This window comes from Syngnathus scovelli, chromosome 9, assembly GCF_024217435.2.
Source record: "Syngnathus scovelli strain Florida chromosome 9, RoL_Ssco_1.2, whole genome shotgun sequence".
Taxonomy (NCBI): domain Eukaryota; kingdom Metazoa; phylum Chordata; class Actinopteri; order Syngnathiformes; family Syngnathidae; genus Syngnathus; species Syngnathus scovelli.
The window spans coordinates 6,848,812-6,866,185 of record NC_090855.1 but is presented as its reverse complement, the minus strand read 5'-3'; the positions used below and the strand labels follow the sequence as shown (position 1 = coordinate 6,866,185).

At 38.6% G+C, this 17,374-nt stretch overlaps 2 protein-coding genes across 4 annotated transcripts; one reads left to right on the top strand and one right to left on the bottom strand.

Annotated features, from left to right (window-relative positions):
- Positions 1-22: 22 nt before the first annotated feature.
- On the bottom strand, positions 23-11,730 carry taf2 (TAF2 RNA polymerase II, TATA box binding protein (TBP)-associated factor). Of its 3 annotated transcripts, none has more exons than XM_049730037.2 (28): positions 11,569-11,730; positions 11,347-11,477; positions 11,151-11,205; positions 10,323-10,483; positions 10,025-10,143; positions 9,808-9,949; positions 9,308-9,539; positions 8,913-9,097; positions 8,315-8,428; positions 7,569-7,668; positions 7,268-7,353; positions 7,043-7,178; positions 6,631-6,785; positions 6,283-6,397; positions 6,037-6,146; positions 5,888-5,953; positions 5,658-5,784; positions 4,989-5,114; positions 4,456-4,596; positions 3,901-4,011; positions 3,190-3,383; positions 2,820-2,959; positions 2,634-2,703; positions 1,944-2,053; positions 1,352-1,581; positions 1,038-1,199; positions 814-913; positions 23-744 (listed from the first exon to the last, which is right to left on the bottom strand). In XM_049730037.2, the coding sequence occupies exons 2-28, from the start codon at positions 11,394-11,396 to the stop codon at positions 470-472; spliced, it is 3,612 nt and encodes a 1,203-aa protein (XP_049585994.1). In that variant the 5' UTR covers positions 11,397-11,477; positions 11,569-11,730; the 3' UTR covers positions 23-469. The 3 variants fall into 3 exon arrangements, with proteins under 3 accessions (XP_049585994.1, XP_049585996.1, XP_049585995.1); XM_049730039.2 differs by having other exon boundaries at positions 1,038-1,196; XM_049730038.2 differs by having other exon boundaries at positions 11,347-11,480; positions 11,570-11,730.
- A 1,677-nt stretch (positions 11,731-13,407) lies between these two features.
- On the top strand, positions 13,408-17,146 carry cndp1 (carnosine dipeptidase 1). Its single transcript, XM_049730597.1, has 12 exons — positions 13,408-13,514; positions 13,630-13,740; positions 13,912-14,055; positions 14,317-14,479; positions 14,760-14,848; positions 15,108-15,305; positions 15,373-15,457; positions 15,664-15,824; positions 15,904-16,068; positions 16,167-16,308; positions 16,529-16,676; positions 16,888-17,146. Exons 2-12 carry the CDS (start codon positions 13,630-13,632, stop codon positions 16,964-16,966), a joined length of 1,485 nt encoding a protein of 494 aa, XP_049586554.1. The 5' UTR covers positions 13,408-13,514; the 3' UTR covers positions 16,967-17,146.
- The last annotated feature ends 228 nt before the right edge of the window (positions 17,147-17,374 follow it).

Sequence of the window (17,374 nt, the reverse complement as noted above, 5' to 3'; positions counted from 1 at the left end):
AAGCAACAACTGGCAGTGAAAATAACATCAAACAAAAACATAATTGTATTCATTATAAAAAAGAAAGGACTGCAATGTCGACAAGTTCATTAAAAATTACATAGACTGACGAGAAGGTTTGACTAGCTAAACTGACATTAGATTAGCTCATCTTCATTAAAGACAGTCAGAAACTTTGGCTATCAATTTACAAACCCTCTAGTTTATCTCAATTTTAAATTCCAAATGTTCTTTTCACAGTGTTGCATTGCTCAAGACATTAGCAATGTAAACTTCACGTTTCTATCTCGCTAACAAGGAGAGACCCCCCCCCCCCCCCCCATCCTCCAAAGGAGGACATTATGAATACTTGAAAAAGTAAACATCATATACATTTCTCACCTGCATGACATGATTGGTCAACTATGAGTCCGCAATTGACATAAAAATGTAATACTGTGAAGGATAACTAACTTTTCTTGCGAAGATTTTATTCGGATAGCGATGGTGACTGGAGGGACTTGCCGCTGACTGGGCTATTGCTGTAAGGATGCCAGTTACCTCTCTCTCTGTCCTTGTTATCATGCTTGTGCTTGTGTTTATGTTTGTGTTTCTTCTTCTTCTTCTTTTTGTGTTCGTGATGGTGGTGGCCATGCTCCCCTCTATGTTTTGAAGGCAAGGGCGCAGTGGAGTCTTTGGAGAAAGATGGTATAGGCGTGGCCGGCATGGAGAGCATTGACTGTTCGACGAATGCCGGCTCTTTACCTTTAAAGGAAAGCATCATTGTGGTGGTAAACAAACTGAAATATCTGAACAACTGTGTTAGTATATCACCTGGTGTGGAGGGTCGCTCCAAAAGGTTGAGGTGATGATGAATGAAGGCCTGACTATCGTGGACAGTCTCCATATCAATATCTTCCTCTTCCATGTTAAACTACAACCAACCAGAGCAAAACGATTCATAACTGAGGAAAGTTTTGTGCGATATATTAAAAAAAAAGAAAAAACACCATCCAACCTTGGCAATAGACATAACAAGAAGAATAACAATTCCTTACTCTGATCTTGTAGCGTCTACCATCATCATCTTGATGTTGCAGTGCTTGTCCGGGTTCTGGTGGGGAGCCCAGATGAGTCTCGGCTTTTCTCTTGATGCCCTGAGGAGGCTGCCCAACACCACACACGCCGAGTGAAATAGGATCAGGCTCTTCATCCTCCTGCTAGAGGGGGAAAAAAAGAGATATGATGTTTCCTATCCACAGCATTTATTTATTTAATTCCCTCAATCTGTACAATTCCATTTTTATCTGTCCTAAATAATTTTGCCACCACTTTTTCATCATCAATGAATTGTTTCCAGCATAGCACTTACAGGTGGATAATTTAAACCGACACCATGGATTCCAATACTGGCGGGTGTGTCAATGACCACACCAACACTGGGTTCAGGCTTGATGGTGGGGTTTAGTACTGCCTTCTTCTCCTTTAGGTTCAAGACCAGGCCGAGTTCGGGGAGGGGCAGGCAGGAAGGCCGAGTCAAGCCAAACAAAGTGTAGTAGAGGTTGACAGCATCGCAACGCAGGCGCCAGTCATGAGAGGTACCTGAGAAGAAAAAGGGTGAAAAGTCAAATACTTATTTGTGACTTTATATGACAAGTGTATATAAGTATCCAGCAACAATTCGGTCCCATCACACATATCTCACCTCCCACTGCTGCTCAAATCTCCCACTCTTGTCCACTTTCTAGCTTCAGACTCCTGCTTCATTATAAAATCCTTACCATCCCTTTGACAGCTCAACCCTCTTCCAGCAAATATTGGCAAAGCTTTTATTCAATCAATATGTGAGACTCTTTATACAAACTGCCTCTGTTCATTCTTTTGAGCTGCAGTATATAAATGCATTAGATGGAAAAGGGTTTTAAACAGATAAGCATATTGACAGGCTTTTGTCTGAGACTCACCTGAGTTCATAAGCTTCCAAAGCTGGTCCACAAGAGCTTCATTGCATATAGCTGATTCTGTTGTCTTGGTGAAAGGTGGATTCTTAGAAAGCATGGCTAGGATCTTATGTCTGACAGAACAACATATGTTGAAAGTGTTAACATGTACATTAGATATAAGGTATCATTTTATTACTAATGCACTTTTTTCATCCATAAATGTGGTCAGATTTTCAATTTTGTAAATATGGTTTCCTTTCGAAACAAAAAGCAATTTCTCGGGGGGGGGGGGGTCTGAAATAAGCATTAAACACTACTTTTTATTGTTGTTTTTAGCGAGTTTCATAAAACGAGCAAAGCTTTTATACAAGAAAATGTGGTGAGAATGAGAATAATGAGTGCAGGTTAAAGCGTGGATAATTAAAAGTCAAAAAGTAGTATGCTATGACTCATGAAATGAAGTAAACCAGGGAAGTTGTGAGTTTAAGACACATGGAGAGGAAGATCACATATTTATAACAGAAAGAATAATGCTATGAAAAAGTGCCACTAAAATGTAAAAATCACTAACGTCACTTAAGTATTACGTCAACGTCACTTAATGAGGGACTATGGCACGTATAAATTTAGGACGCCGCCATTGAAATGGTCAACTGTCATAAAGTGATGACCCCCTGCACTATATCAAGAAAGCCTGAAAGCCTTACTAACCTGACATAAGGAGCTGGGTCACTTTGAACCAGGTTGAGTAGCCACTGCAGCTCAACTGCACTCTTTTCAACTGCAAAATAAATGACATGAACAAATAACTCATACAGCAGAATTTTTTTTTTTTTAACTTCTCACATAGCTAAAGCTAATCAAACGATAGATACCATCAACACACTTGCACTTTACCTCTTGTATAGTCCACCAGAGCCTCTAGCGCAGCAACCCGAACATCAACAAAGTGGCCATACTCTGCATAGGACCTGAAGAGTGATGCTTCACTTGGGATGTGGCCATTTCTTTGAAGTTGTCGGATGGCTTTAAGACAACTATGAACAAAGCCCAAGAGATGGAGAAAAATAATGAGAAAAAAAATACAATCTGATTAAGCAAAATTAAATAATAAACTTGAAACGAATCAATAAAAAATAGCAACAGTATTGTCAGTCAAAGTGAAAAGCAAAATATCTCAAAACGACAATTTAATCAAGTCCGACGTTTGTAACTGCTATTTTGCCTGTCTATTTTTTTTTCAACACACTTAGCTGACAGGAGCTACCTGATCGTAATTGTGCTCCTGTAGCTTGGCAATAGTTTCTCCATGTTGAGGAACCTAGTTATCTCCTCCAAAATGAGACGCACATCAGCATTTAAATTGTCCACTGTTCGAGTCTCATTGTTGATACTGATGGCTGGCGTCAAAGAGTTGGTCAGTGCTTCGAGCAGATCTGCACGGTAGTAATTATCTGAGAACTGCAAACAGACCAAGAACGCGAGAGTGTTAGTACGGTAAGCAACAAAACAAATAAAAGCACTTAACTGACATGCAATGCACACTACAAATTGTGTCAGACACCCATCAATAACATATATTACCAATTATTCCTAAAATAGAGATGCCCTCTTAAGGAAGGGACATATTGTAGTAGAATGTTTCTCCTGAGGAGACTCCAAACATTCCCTTGTGTTCACCGACCGACTGTACAACAGCAGTGTGGGCCACAAGAAGTCACTACATTCTCCTCACCACCAACCTCAATCAATACTCATCTCACACTCAATTCCGTCTGCATATAGTAGAGTCTGTATATAAATTTCTAAGCCTGTATTTATTTTCATGGGATTTATTCATTTTAAACAAACTGTTGTATGCTGCTATAACTCCTGAATTTGCCACCATTACAGGAATATCTTGTTTTACGAAATAATCTAAAATTATGAAACTTGGGCAGTGTTAAGAATTTAGATAACTGTGTTGCGGTGTCTTTACTTTGTTCTTCCTGTTGTCGTTGTACTTGATAAGATCAAGTATGAAGTTGAGGACATCTTTGGGACAGAGGTTCTGGACATCTCTGAGTAACGCCATGGCAACAGGCATAGTCTTGCAAGGCACACAGAAAAAGGGTATGTTAGGTGTAAATTACAAAAGAGATGGGTAGACTTAATAGCCACTAATAACAGCAATTGAAGAATATATCCAACAATGAGAAAAACCTGTCATATATGTATATATATCTTTTTAACTTCACACCTTCCACTATTTATCAGTGTCTTTAGCAGTACCTTTCCTTTGCGTGGCATATTGTAAGGCTGTTTATTTCCTCTCTTGTGGTCTAATAAGAACCTCAAAATGACTCTAAGTTTATATGTGGTACTGTGACACCAGATAACAAATGAAATAACATGAAATATATATAAAAAGGGCAACCGCCATTTTCTTAAATCAAATCATCTCTTTCAAGCAACCCACAAGAAGGACAACAGTTTGAGTAAAGATACCCGAATAGTAAAATATTCAGTGCCTGTTTTGATAGGGACAATCTACCTTTTGCAGGAAGTAGCTCTGGAAGTTGATGAAGTTGTTGGTCTTCACAATATTGGGGCAACTCTTACAGCAGAACATTCTGGTGAAAAGAGACTTCATAGCTGGTGGTCCCTGCCATGTGCTCACCATAGCATTGGCTATCTGCAATTAATAGGTGCACAGAACAACTTTTCATATTTCAATACTTAAATGGAAATGCATTGCTTACAATGCCAAGGGAAGGTATTTGTCCTTTTATGATTGACCTTTTTTCTAAACACGTTTATCATACAAATCCAGACAATCTCAAAATTCATATAATCGAGAATAAAGGATAAATTGGTGTTTATTTACTGTACATGCTAATTATTTGGTCATCATGCAACCTAATTAGTGTAATATGAACCTTAAAATGTTTCAGGCACCATCAAGTTAAGGTACAGTATCATATGGGAAAATGGCCTTCTGGCTAACTCTGGCAAATTCACAGAAATGTTCATTAATATGTGCTGTCCGGGTGATAAATAAATAAATAAATTAAATTAAAAATATACCTTTGCCAAACAAAAGCAGGCTTGTATGCGGACTTTGTAGAAACACTGGTCTTGTTCAAGGATGTCAGTCAGAGCCAGTCTGGAGGCAGGAGTTGGGAAGGTTTCAAGAGCCGATATGGCCTCCTCCTGCAAAATCCAAAACATGCAGCCATGAAGAAAAAATATTGATGTTGGAATGATCTGCATGGCAAAGTGCGAAAGCAAAGTCAAACTTTTCTACCACCTGCGAGTGGATTGTAGAATACTGACTTTCTAAAGGAACCCTCTACTACGAATAAATCACCCTACTAACGTAGCAGCCGTGGCTTCATGTGGGCTAGTTCACATTGCTATCGTTATCTTAAAACATAATAATAATATAAAAAAAGATCTGTACCTTACGACAGTTGAATCTTCATTCATAACATAACAATAAATAATAATACAATATTTATTGCAGCTAGCCATTAACAATCCATATATCCTTTTGGCTTTTCAATTTATTTATAGAACAGTAATCTTAAGTCCTGTACCTAATACCGCAGTACTGTTTTTGTAATCACTTGCATAGATCTGCCCCACGTTTTACCACCCACAAATCAAATCAATCTTACTCCTGAACGCCATTTCACACCCGTACTGAGAACTCAACGACTGTTTCACACAATTTCAATAAGAGACCTTAGATACCTGTGCAACTACATCTCTTTCATAACGCAGCTGGTATTGCCACATGAAGTCAGCTTGCTCCAATTCAACCTTCCTCAGAATTGACATATCAGGGTCAATCCGTATCCACAGCAGAGGAGAGTCAGCACTATGTGAGAAAGAAGAGCAACGTACAGGTTACCTGTCAGACTCGTCCCTTCCAAAACTATTTTGGAAATGCAAATTTAGTAATTGCCGTATTTATTTCTTACTCCATGGCTGATAAGTCCATGTCCACTTCCTCTCCATTCATCAGTGGAATTTTCTTTTTCTTATTTCTAGGAAGAATATCAAATAATGAAAATGATAAGGAGCATTTTCACAGTCAATTTTTGTATATTTAGCAGAAGTTTTACAGCACCTTCGGCTCTTGGAGTGACATGGAATATCATGTTTGAGGCTGTTCTCCTCTATTTGCAAGGTATGGTTGAATGACCCATCTAGTTCCTGCACCGTCACCTTGATGGGACCCTGGGGGATATAGAAAATTTTGAGAAGATAGTGCATCATATTCATAGGAGTTTTTTTGAATGAGCCTGTTTTTTGTTACCAACCGTTCAAATGCCCTTATATAAATAATCATGACACACAGATTCATAACACTCACAACATATTTCTGAGTTCCTGAAGATGTGTAGTCTTGGCGGATCTCTAACTCCAAAACATTCCTCTTTCTGTTGAAGGCAAAGCTGCCATAGAATTTTACCACAGCACTCTGATCTCTGGTTATGAATAAGTTAAGAGATTATAAAAGAAAGAAAGACTTTAGGATTACTGCCGAATTTTTTTTCAGTCAAAGAAATACTTGACAACTTGCATTACAAGGAAAAAGAATATCGCACTCCACAACCGATAAAGAAATAATTTACTGTACACTTGATTATTTCGGACTTTTACAGGCTATATGAAATTACATAGATCAAACCATAGCCCAGATCAGTGGATTGAAGGATACACCCATTGTTTGATAAGAGGGGATATGTCTTTGCCAGAGACATTCGAGATGGATTTCAAGAAGGCATGAGTAGAGAGAAGCATCTGATTCCACATGTGACTCTGGTATCTCTGTGATGAGGCTGTGCTAGCCAGACTCAAAAGCTTGTTGAAAACCTGAAGGAAATATAGACCAAAAAAGTAAGTCGCCGATTATTGGTCCGGATCATGCCATTTGTAATTACATTGACTGATTAATACGCAGGTGGATGTAAAAAGACAAAATATCTGAACAACATTTCACCAATGAGGCAATAGAAGTAGCCCATACTGAGAACTTGAGAGCATAGAACTCGAAAACCTCGGTCGAAAAGAGCACGCCGTCCGATACAATGCGTATTGTTATGCAGTATAGAAAAATAAAGACAGCTCACCTGCAACATGAACTCCATGCTGATCCTGTTTTCAATCAGTCTCATCACTAAGTGAGCCTTACATTGGAACATTCTGTAGTACTCCCATGACAATGTGTGTGGGTGCTTTAGGGAGAAGTGAAGGTGGGGAGTTGGGCTGGAAAAAGAAGTACTAGTATGAGCATGTGATTTCAACCTGTTTCATTTCATCACTCTAGAGATTGGAACTGAATTAAAATGTATTACTTGTCCTTTTCTTTGCCTCCACTGAACGTTGGGTGCAAAAGAACACCTCCCATCTTAAGTTCATATTCCACAATTTTGTCCAGCTCCTGTGACAAAATAGACATCTAATTTAAAAATAGACCATAGATGTTGCGACGCCTTCAAATATTGCATGTGATGTCTGGGTGTCATGCAAGAAGTATTGCCCAATGGAAGTCATGCCATGGAAACAAGATCTCGGAATACAAACGATGAATATTCAATTGTACACTGCTATTTTCTCTATATCTTGGGCTCAAACAAACTAAACTCAAGCAGATACCTCTTTGATCCAATGCCGATACTCGTTCACTCCAAAAGTCTTCTTCAGATACAGGCCAAAGATATAGCCCGAGATTCCCTTCAATACCCACTCGTCAGCCCTGCAGAACATATGTAAAAATTCACAGTAACTATGCACTTGATTGCTTCCCATAAGGTTGCTGAATTAAAAGTGCCATTCTCATTTTTAATCCAGTCTGCGGCTCAGCGGACTTCGTCTGTTGATCACACACAAATTCTTGTGTGTGATCAATTTGTGTGCAGAAGTACCGAAAAGGACGGGTTGCATCACTTAAAGTGATCAACCCCAATTATTTTCCATGTGTGGTGGATCATATTAACAACACCAAGGTATGTAAAATTAGTTCTTTGCTTTCAATATCAAAGTAGGGAAAATGCTCCAAGTTGGCTCGACCGTTAGTTTGTATGCACTGAGCTTTGCTCTAAATAGCTATTAACAGCAAGGGATACAAAATACTTCGTAAGCAGTTATACTAGGGCTTTTGCTGATCAAAATACATCAGCACTGCCTTAATGACATGATAGGCATATTTTTGTTTTCAAGTCCATAATAAAACAAATGTAGGAGTCATTTGATGTACATGTAAGTCACACATTTGACCGTTAGGTGTCACCATTGAATAGGCAGTGTACTCAAAATAATTTGTTTCAGAAAGTGATACTGTGATACATTACAAGAGATCAGCTATATTACGGCAGAGGACATTTAAGGAAAATGTATCTCACCAAGACATCCTGGAGATGAAACACCCAAAAAACTGTTGAGCCAATGCCTGGGCAAGGCAACGACGTGTCAAAGGGGTCTGGTCGATGATCATCGCACTGTGCAGTAGGTTGGTGCTGGAAGACATGGCAAAGTCCTGTGACGTGAGAAGCGAGGAGGGAAATACCCAAACCAAAAACACTATTTGCAAAACCACGTACATGTTGTAAAAAGAAATGTGTGATATTGGATTTTTAGGCCTGGATCTTTGCCCTGAAACACCCTCGCAACAAAATCCCTCCAAATTTTAATTAAAGATCTCTGCTCTAAGGCCTAATTGGCATATCAGTCTCTAGCTTTGATGACCGAGTATGGAGAAATCTAGGAGATTATCGTGTCACATTATATTCCATAAATTACATTCCATTACATCCCTACCATCAATGTCTTCAAACTTTGAACTGTTTTTAGGAGTAGTATGTCTTATACTGACACCAGGTGGCTAAGGCAAGCACACCAGAAGCTAGCTCAACAAGATACCACTGAACATTCCAACTACAAATGTGAAAAAGAAAAAAAAAATATTATAATAAAAAGAAAGTTACTTAAAATTTCGCTTACTTGAAGATGCTCATGGAAGCATAGGAAGACACTTGTACATAGGACTCATCCACAAAAACAGTCTTAAAGCAGGAGTAAGGGTAGCGGCATGTCAGAATTTCTTCATAAAACTCAAAAATCTCATGCAGGTAAGACATGGAATGCTTCAGAAGTGGCAGCAGTTGGGGCAGGCAAAAGTGGGTCACCTTATGGGAGGACAGAACAATACAATCATGGTTAAACTCCATCAAGGCTGTTCTGGCAACCAAGTTGAGTGAGGATAGTTATCCTGATTTCACATCTGTCTATATTCTGTACAGCAAAAACCAAAAAATGCTTGATCACCAATTACTTTGCACAACTATGTGCAAGCAAAAGGTGAACATTTTCAAACCACAAAACAACCAAAAACACACCTCATGCATGTAGGGGTCCACAAGGATTTCAAAAGGTCCGACAGCCAGGGAAATGTTGGGGGCTGCAGTTGGGATAGCTAGGACATAGTGGAAAGTTTTCTTTCTCATGTCATGTGTGTAGACTGTCTCTACTAGGTCACCGCATGACACTGCAACCATGGAGGAATCTATGGTGAACTCCAGCTTCCATGTGCACAGCTCTGAGTAAGAGTCCACACAAGGGAACCAGAACCTTGGGAAAAGAAAAAAGGAAACACTGCTTCATCAATCAATTCACCAGAAGTCTTTGCTTTCATGAAGGTATCCCAAAGGATCACAACATACACTGCGTATCTTACACGATCAAGGATTAAAATTTTCCAATAAAAGAAATAAAGTGGAAAAAAATTTGAACAATGAATTTCATTAATAATAACTATTAGGTGAGTGCTATAACCAATTAAAAAATATGTAGTAATGTGCCTCAAGATTTGTACATAAAATAAAAGCATTACTAATACCGAGTGGAGTTGTGGTGTCCGAAGGAGAACACATGAGCACCTCTCTCTGCCATACTGCCTTCCACATCATGGATAACAAAGTGGAGACCACCTTTTGGCTGGTCCAGGGAAAATTCAATGTATACCTTTAAAAGATGTGAATCTGGAGAGAGAGAGAGAGGTTGGGCAAAAAAGATGAGCTATAGTCATGCACGGAGATTACGTTAGATAGCCTCACCATCTCCTTGTTTCCAAAGTTCAGAAGGAACCTTGATGACCAACTCCCCATGTCCTGCATCTGGGTCCACAGCACTCACTGCGGCAGTGTAGGCACTAGAGAAATAATTCAGGTTTCTTCTGTGGAAAAAAAACAAATCATACCAATTATTTAGGCGGGGGTGTACCAAAAAAGTTTAATTTAATCTAAGAGTAGCACTGGTCATTTAGTAAAAATAAGTTTAAAATGAATCGTTGGAAAAAGCAACAGTACAAAAATGCAACCCAGATCGAAAAACTTTTTGACATACTGTACTTACTGTTTGGACTCACTGTGGCACACTTCCAAAGTAGGGTCATTGTAAATGACTGAAGCTTCAAGATCATTTATTCGAACCCTGTAGATACGGCACTGTTTACTGTTTAACTTGATTCTGTTAAGGTTAGCCACTGTAGGGATTATGGTCAACTCAACATAGCCCTGGGTGAAGGAAAAAAGAAGAGGAAAAAATATCATTAGTTATTTTGAATTATAATCATTACTTGTTAAAACAGTCCCCTCACTTGTTATTATCATGTTTGTCATGATACCATATGCCCATGAGGTCATTAAAAGGCAAGCAAAAAGTAGGATAAGGATGTCAAACATAAAGTGAGGCTCTGTGGCTGCTTTTTATTTGAAGTGTCCCAATCATGAAATCCACCCAAAACATGTAATTTTCAGATCACCGTTATTGAGTGAAAAAAAATTTTTTTTCTTTGATTCCTGCATTTTTAAAGATCACAAAGACAAAAAAAAACAATCTTACAATCATAGTACCAAATGAAATAAACGTTTGGTGTCATATACACCAATGGACTATTATATTTAGTTTTTTTGTTTAGTGAAACAAAGCAGTAATCTGCGCTCCTGCAGCCATGCAAAGTGCTCACAGTAGTGGGCAACACCCGATATAATAAAGACGTAATTAATGCCACTATGACCGCATTCTGTGGAAAACTGGGCATCATAAACTTAAAAATCATATGCTTGACAACACTTGACATAGCATTTTATAAGATGTGGGACTTGTAGGATATTATTAACCTCTGCAAATATAATGATATTGTGGTACAGCAGTAAAATTCATCTTAGCGATTATACTCACAATTACAGATTTTCTTTGGAAGTTGATATTGTTGATGCACACAACCTGGTGGGTCGTAAAGGAAAAGGCAAAATGACATTACATATCATTTTACAAAATATTGCCCATACTTCCTATTAACGAGGTATTTTCTAGTCAACTAAGGGGTATTTGAAATCTCGTTATGTGTTAATGCAAAGAAGAAAAAAATACTTATAATTTAAAGGGTCGTGGACTCTCAAATCCTTTATCCCTTTTCCTGTTCATCCTCGTTTCGTTGTCACAGGACAGCTCAACCTCGTTTCATTAGTTGAGTTGTGTTGGTAACACGTACAGAACAGTAAATCCCTAAGGCAAAGAACGGAGACAATAAAAAAGTGGTTCCACACCACGTCTGATTTTTAGATGAGGTAGGTTAGCGCTCAATGCAGATACATACTTGTTGGATCCACTCAGAAATGTTCTTCAGAGATCGCGACTGCAATTGTATCATGCACGGATCGAGGCATGCATAATTTCTACTTAATAAGTAAAACTTAAGTCTTATGTATCATTCTTTCGTTTTCTGTTTCCGCATCCTCTTTTCTTCTTCTACAGCGGATGCCACAATATCGAAGGCGGAATCTCAGCATTACCGCCATCTACTGTACTAAAATTGTAGTTGAATGAGTAAATGAATGGACACGAAGAAAATATAAAAACAAGAATAACAAGATAAAAAAATAAAAAATAACTTGTGTTTTTTTTTTTGTAAATACTAGAGCAGAAAAAAAAGAAGAAAAAACAACGTGTTTGAAATTATTTCCTTCACTAATACTGTTTATACATCCCTATGTTACCTGAATTGATATTGCAATTTCCTCAACCCGTTTTATACAGCTGGCTATGATTTTTCTGTAATAATAATAAAAACACACTTGGTGGCCCCAAGATCATCATGCCCACAGACACACACTTTCCAATGGAGCCAACATGTATGAAATACTGAAAAAAGACCCGCCCATTGGGTGTAAGAGAATAATCAGTGCCACAAACATTACAAAAGTCAGAGACCATCAACAGTGTAACTATATGACCGGCTTTATCCACAGGGGACCATTCCTGGTATTTAAGTTCTTCCAAAAATATACAAAGGGTCAGATCTCAGTCCCCTTGTCAGCAGCATCAACTCTCTGACTTATAATATTGTTAAGTATGTGGCCAACATCTAAGCACCCTTGCTGAGCAATAAACCACATCACGTCCAAAACTCAATGGACTGTGTTAATAAGGTTAGAGACCTAAACCTGGACAAAATTAAACTCGCTTACGTTTTGTTCACTGGCATCCAACCCAGGATGCAGTGGAAAGTGTGAGGCAACAGCTACTACTTCACCGCCTCCAAGCCGGATCCGCAAAAGGTGTCACAAATAACTGAATAATCGACCACTAATTGATGAAAGTAATTGTCAACTAAATCGATTAGACCAAATTTGTTATTTAAAATTGTCCAAATCCTCTGATTTCACCCTCCAAACTATAAATATACTGATTTCTGTAGTCCACCCTGAACAAATGACTAACTTGGCAGAACTAGGAAAGAAGTTCACCAAAATGTGACCCTTTTCTCCTTTTACATAATTGAAAAAAAAGGATAAACCAAAAGAGAAATCCTGACCATGGGCCAGAAAAGCTGACTGTAAAAAACATCAACGTCGACACAGATGAGGACACTATGAGGCCGCTATGAAGAAAACAAACAGTCCTTTCTCAGCTCGATACACTTTGTATCTATTTGTAGCTTTTGCCTTATGTACAACTCTACAGTGGAGGTCTGCTAAGAAAGTCTCTGTTAGAGAATAGCTGGTAACCTGGTTGCAACTCACCATCAGCTTTACTAACCAGTAGCCTAAATCATAAAAAAGTAGATATTTTACACAAGTAATGCTATCTGTAACCCGTTTTGTGTGACTTGTGTGACTCCGTGTGACAGTTTACTAACTTTAAGTCTCTCAAGCCACAAAGGAGAAGCAATTTGCTTTGAAAAGTTTCACCTTCTAATGCCGGTAATAAATATAGACCACTGTGAGCTGCTTGGAAGTCAGACAACAGGAATGTGCTAATCCATCACAGTGTTTTTGTTCCGGCTGAACCCTGGTGTGAATTCATCCAACAGGATCAATGGAGTAAATCTCTGTTCTTGTGCATGTCAGCCTAAAAAATAATCAGTCAGCTTTCTTTGCACTGTCAGAGAAGGTTTTGCTTGAGTTTTATATGAGGCGCGCGTGTGGGGTGCAGTGGGGTGGGGGTGGAAGCTATTTAAATGTCCCCCCAAAAAGCAGAGCTCTCCAAACAGAAGCGGAGAGCAGTCCTTGATTTTTAGTAGGCATTACGCAACATCCAAAGGTCAGTATGCTGAACTGCATTTTTTAGGAGGTGGAAGACACCAACACTGAATATACTTTCTTCGATGAATTATGATTTATTTATTTAAAATATGCAACTTCAACTATCTCATTAGATGAATCCTACTGGGATACTCTTGAGCTTGCTGCTCTTCTCTGGTGTTCGTGGTTTCCAGTACACCGAACTGGCAAACTATGTGGATAGTCATCAAGAAGAGTATGTCGAGGTACGCTTTTCTAATTGTCTCTATCCTTTCGTCACCACGTACACAAAATGCTTACTATTAGTAAATGTTAATGGATCAGTTCCACCCAAACTCAATTGATGACAAAAAATATATATATTTATGTTGTCTGTGATTTTGTTTTACTTGAGTATATTTTCATGTATACTTTAGGCTCTACGGGAATGGGTGGCTGTTGAAAGTGACTCCACCAACATCCTTAAAAGACCAGAATTACACTACATGATGAAATTGACTGCAAAGAAGCTTCGAGAAATGGGAGGAAGCGTCAACTTAATAGACATTGGTAATCAAGAGGTTAGTTGAAGTGTCGGTCGCAAATCTGCAGACACACATAGACAAAAACATTCACACTCATCTGTCAAGTCTTTGATTAAACTTAATTTACAAATGTTTTTAAATTAAACTTAGCACAGTGAAAATATAACAACTCCTCACAGGGAAGCTATTTGAAACCAGAACCTACCAAATGACATGCCAACCATTAAGCCACAGTGAAAAATTTACTATCCTCGGTTTATCCTCCCTTTAAATGTCATCTTTGTTTGTATCATCTAGCTGCCTGACGGACGGATTGTAATGTTGCCAAAGGTTGTGACTGCTCAGTTTGGGAATGATTCCGACAAGCACACCGTGTGTATCTACGGTCATACAGATGTCCAACCAGCAAAGCTTGAGGATGGCTGGGCAACTGATCCATTCAACTTAACTGACCTCAATGGTAACAGCTTTTGATGTTTTCTTTGCAAAATGTCATGCAAGAAAACAAAAATAAAATGATTTCAGAAAATAACATCTTTTTTATGTCATGAGATATTTAACGTAATACAAAACAATTAAGCTTGACAAAAAAAAAATCTATTTCCAAATCATGAGGTTTTTCTCAATTACATGGACCTACCAAAATTACCCAAAGAAATTAGACAATCTAAGTGCACCACAAACACTACAAAGAATTACAAGAATTGAATTCATGCATTTATGTATTTTTGTCTTTACAGGTAACCTATATGGCAGAGGGGCTTCTGACAACAAAGCTCCAGTTTTAGCTTGGATTCATGCTGTGGAGGCTTACCAGTCCCTTAATATGGTGTGACCTTCTCCATATTACTAAGTAACAATTTTGATTTATACACTCTTTCGAAAGTGTGTCTCAATGGGGAAACCTACAACCAACTTCAGGGGGGCAAGTTTGTCATTGCACTGTTGATCACTGTGAAAATAATGAACTATCCTGAGTTTTCATTTTTTCAAATGTTAAAAAATTATTTAGATCATTTCAAACCTTTTGTCAACATAAATCTCGAAACAGGTTTAATGTTCTAATTGTTTTCATCTCTACCCTCCAGGAGTTACCAGTAAATGTGAAATTCATTTTTGAGGGCATGGAGGAAACGGGCTCCAATGGTCTGGATGCAATGATTCAGTCACACAGAGACACATTTTTTTCTGATGTGGATTACATTGTCATTTCTGACTGTGGCTGGCTCAGCAGAAAACCGGCTCTAACCTACGGCACTCGAGGCAACTGCTATTTCCTTGCTGAGGTTGTATGTTAAGGTTGCCGAAGAAGAAAAAAAGCTATACCTAAATTCTTAACTCTTACATTTGCAGGTTGAAGGCCCTAAGCAGGACTTACATTCTGGTGTTTATGGAGGCACTGTGATAGAACCAATGACTGATCTTATTGGGCTTCTTGGTAAGAGTGGAAGTGGAAATCGAATTTAATCATATTGACAATATTGATTTTGGGTGGAATTGCAGCAAGACGCTTGTAGTGATAGTTTAGACCAGGGGTCACCAACTTTTCCGAAAATGAGATCTGCGTCACGCATATATATTAACTGCAAATAATTGTTGGTGATCGATAAGTAAAAATGTAAATCCAAATCTTGCACTCTGCAGACACTCTAATAAGCCCAAGTGGTAAGATCTTGATTCCTGGGATCACGGAAGCTGTCGCTCCCCTCTCTGATGAAGAATTGAAAACGTACCAAGATATCCAGTTTGACCTTGACAACTACAAGAGCAAGATTGGCGTTAGTGAGCTCATGTACAATAACAAGGTGGCAAATTTGAATAACTTTGTATTTATCATCTCAAGCATGATGAATGCGCCAAGAAAAGTTACTTTGCTTTCTGCAGGTGGACTTGTTGACTCATAAGTGGCGCTATCCTACTGTCTCCATCCATGGCATTGAGGGAGCATTCTCTGACCCTGGCATTAAAACCGTCATCCCTGCTAAGGTTACTGCTAAATTCTCCATTAGGCAAGTTCCTAATATGGAACCTAAGACAGTCCAAACACAGGTGGGTTTGCTTTGTTAGCTACTAAACGTGCCGACTGTCAAGGACCATCTTCCAGTGGTTTATTGAGAGGCTCGTCTCATTTCCCTACTTTACTTAAGGTCACAGAGTACCTGCATTCAATGTTTGCCAAGAGGAGCAGTCCAAACAAACTAAAAGTCACAATGGTGGTTGGAGCGAAGCCTTGGATAGCTGATCCTCAAGATCTTCTCTATGAGGCCGGGAAAGCAGCTGTCAAGAGAGGTATTGTCCGCCATTATTCGGTATTGAATGCAATGGGGAAACAGCACAATAGAATAAATCCTTGTCATACTCTATATGAAGAGACCAGCCGGGCTATCAATTAAGAGTTGGAACACATCCCCATTTGGAACACAAATGGTGACTGGTTTTCACTTACAGGGGTCCTGAGTTTTCCGTGTTTTCAAGAAGTGATGCATTAAAAAAAATTTTTTTCTCTCAGTTTTTAACACAGATCCTGATTTGATCCGTGAGGGTGGGACCATCCCTATCGCAAAAACCTTCCAAGATGTGACTGGAAAAAGTATCATCATGATGCCCATCGGTGGCTTTGACGATGGGCTGCACTCGCAGAATGAGAAAATAAGCAGGTTTGACTGCAACATCCTACTAATAGCATACCACATTCAGAATTATTTTTTACATTGATTTGAATAATCAGGAGATAGCCAACCACTAATTATGGCTGTACAGTATTCCTAATTTTAGTACTTTGCCTTCATTAAATCTTTATGGATGCAACAGTTAATTAAAATTTAATGATGGCTTTTAACTTACCGTTTATTTTCCCTTTCTTTCCAGGTACAATTACATTGAAGGGACCAAGCTATTTATTGCATACCTGTATGAAGTGTCCCAGATTAAGAAGATCAGTGTGTAAGACATTTCTGTGGCTTCAGTTTGTCAGTAACTTGTGTTATTGTAAGTAGACAAAGTCTCGCTTCCACTTTAGTTGATCACGTGATCAAGAATTGGACAATATTGTATTTTCATCCTCTGAGCATAATAGTTTCTAATTATTACTGACTTGTAATTATAATAAAACTTGCTTGTCCACTAAGTTTGACATGATGCTTTGATCATTTCTGTAAATCGAAGACGATAAGAAATGTACTACTACAGGCAGTTGAGCTCCCAAAATATTTTGCATGCTGTATTCCAAGTAAATGAAAACAATTGTATGCTATGATCACAAGTCTGCTATTAGTAGGCCCACAACCACAATAGTTGATGTCAGAAAATGGAATCCAAGGATGACGTGTTTTTGCCTCTTACCTCACTCCAACAG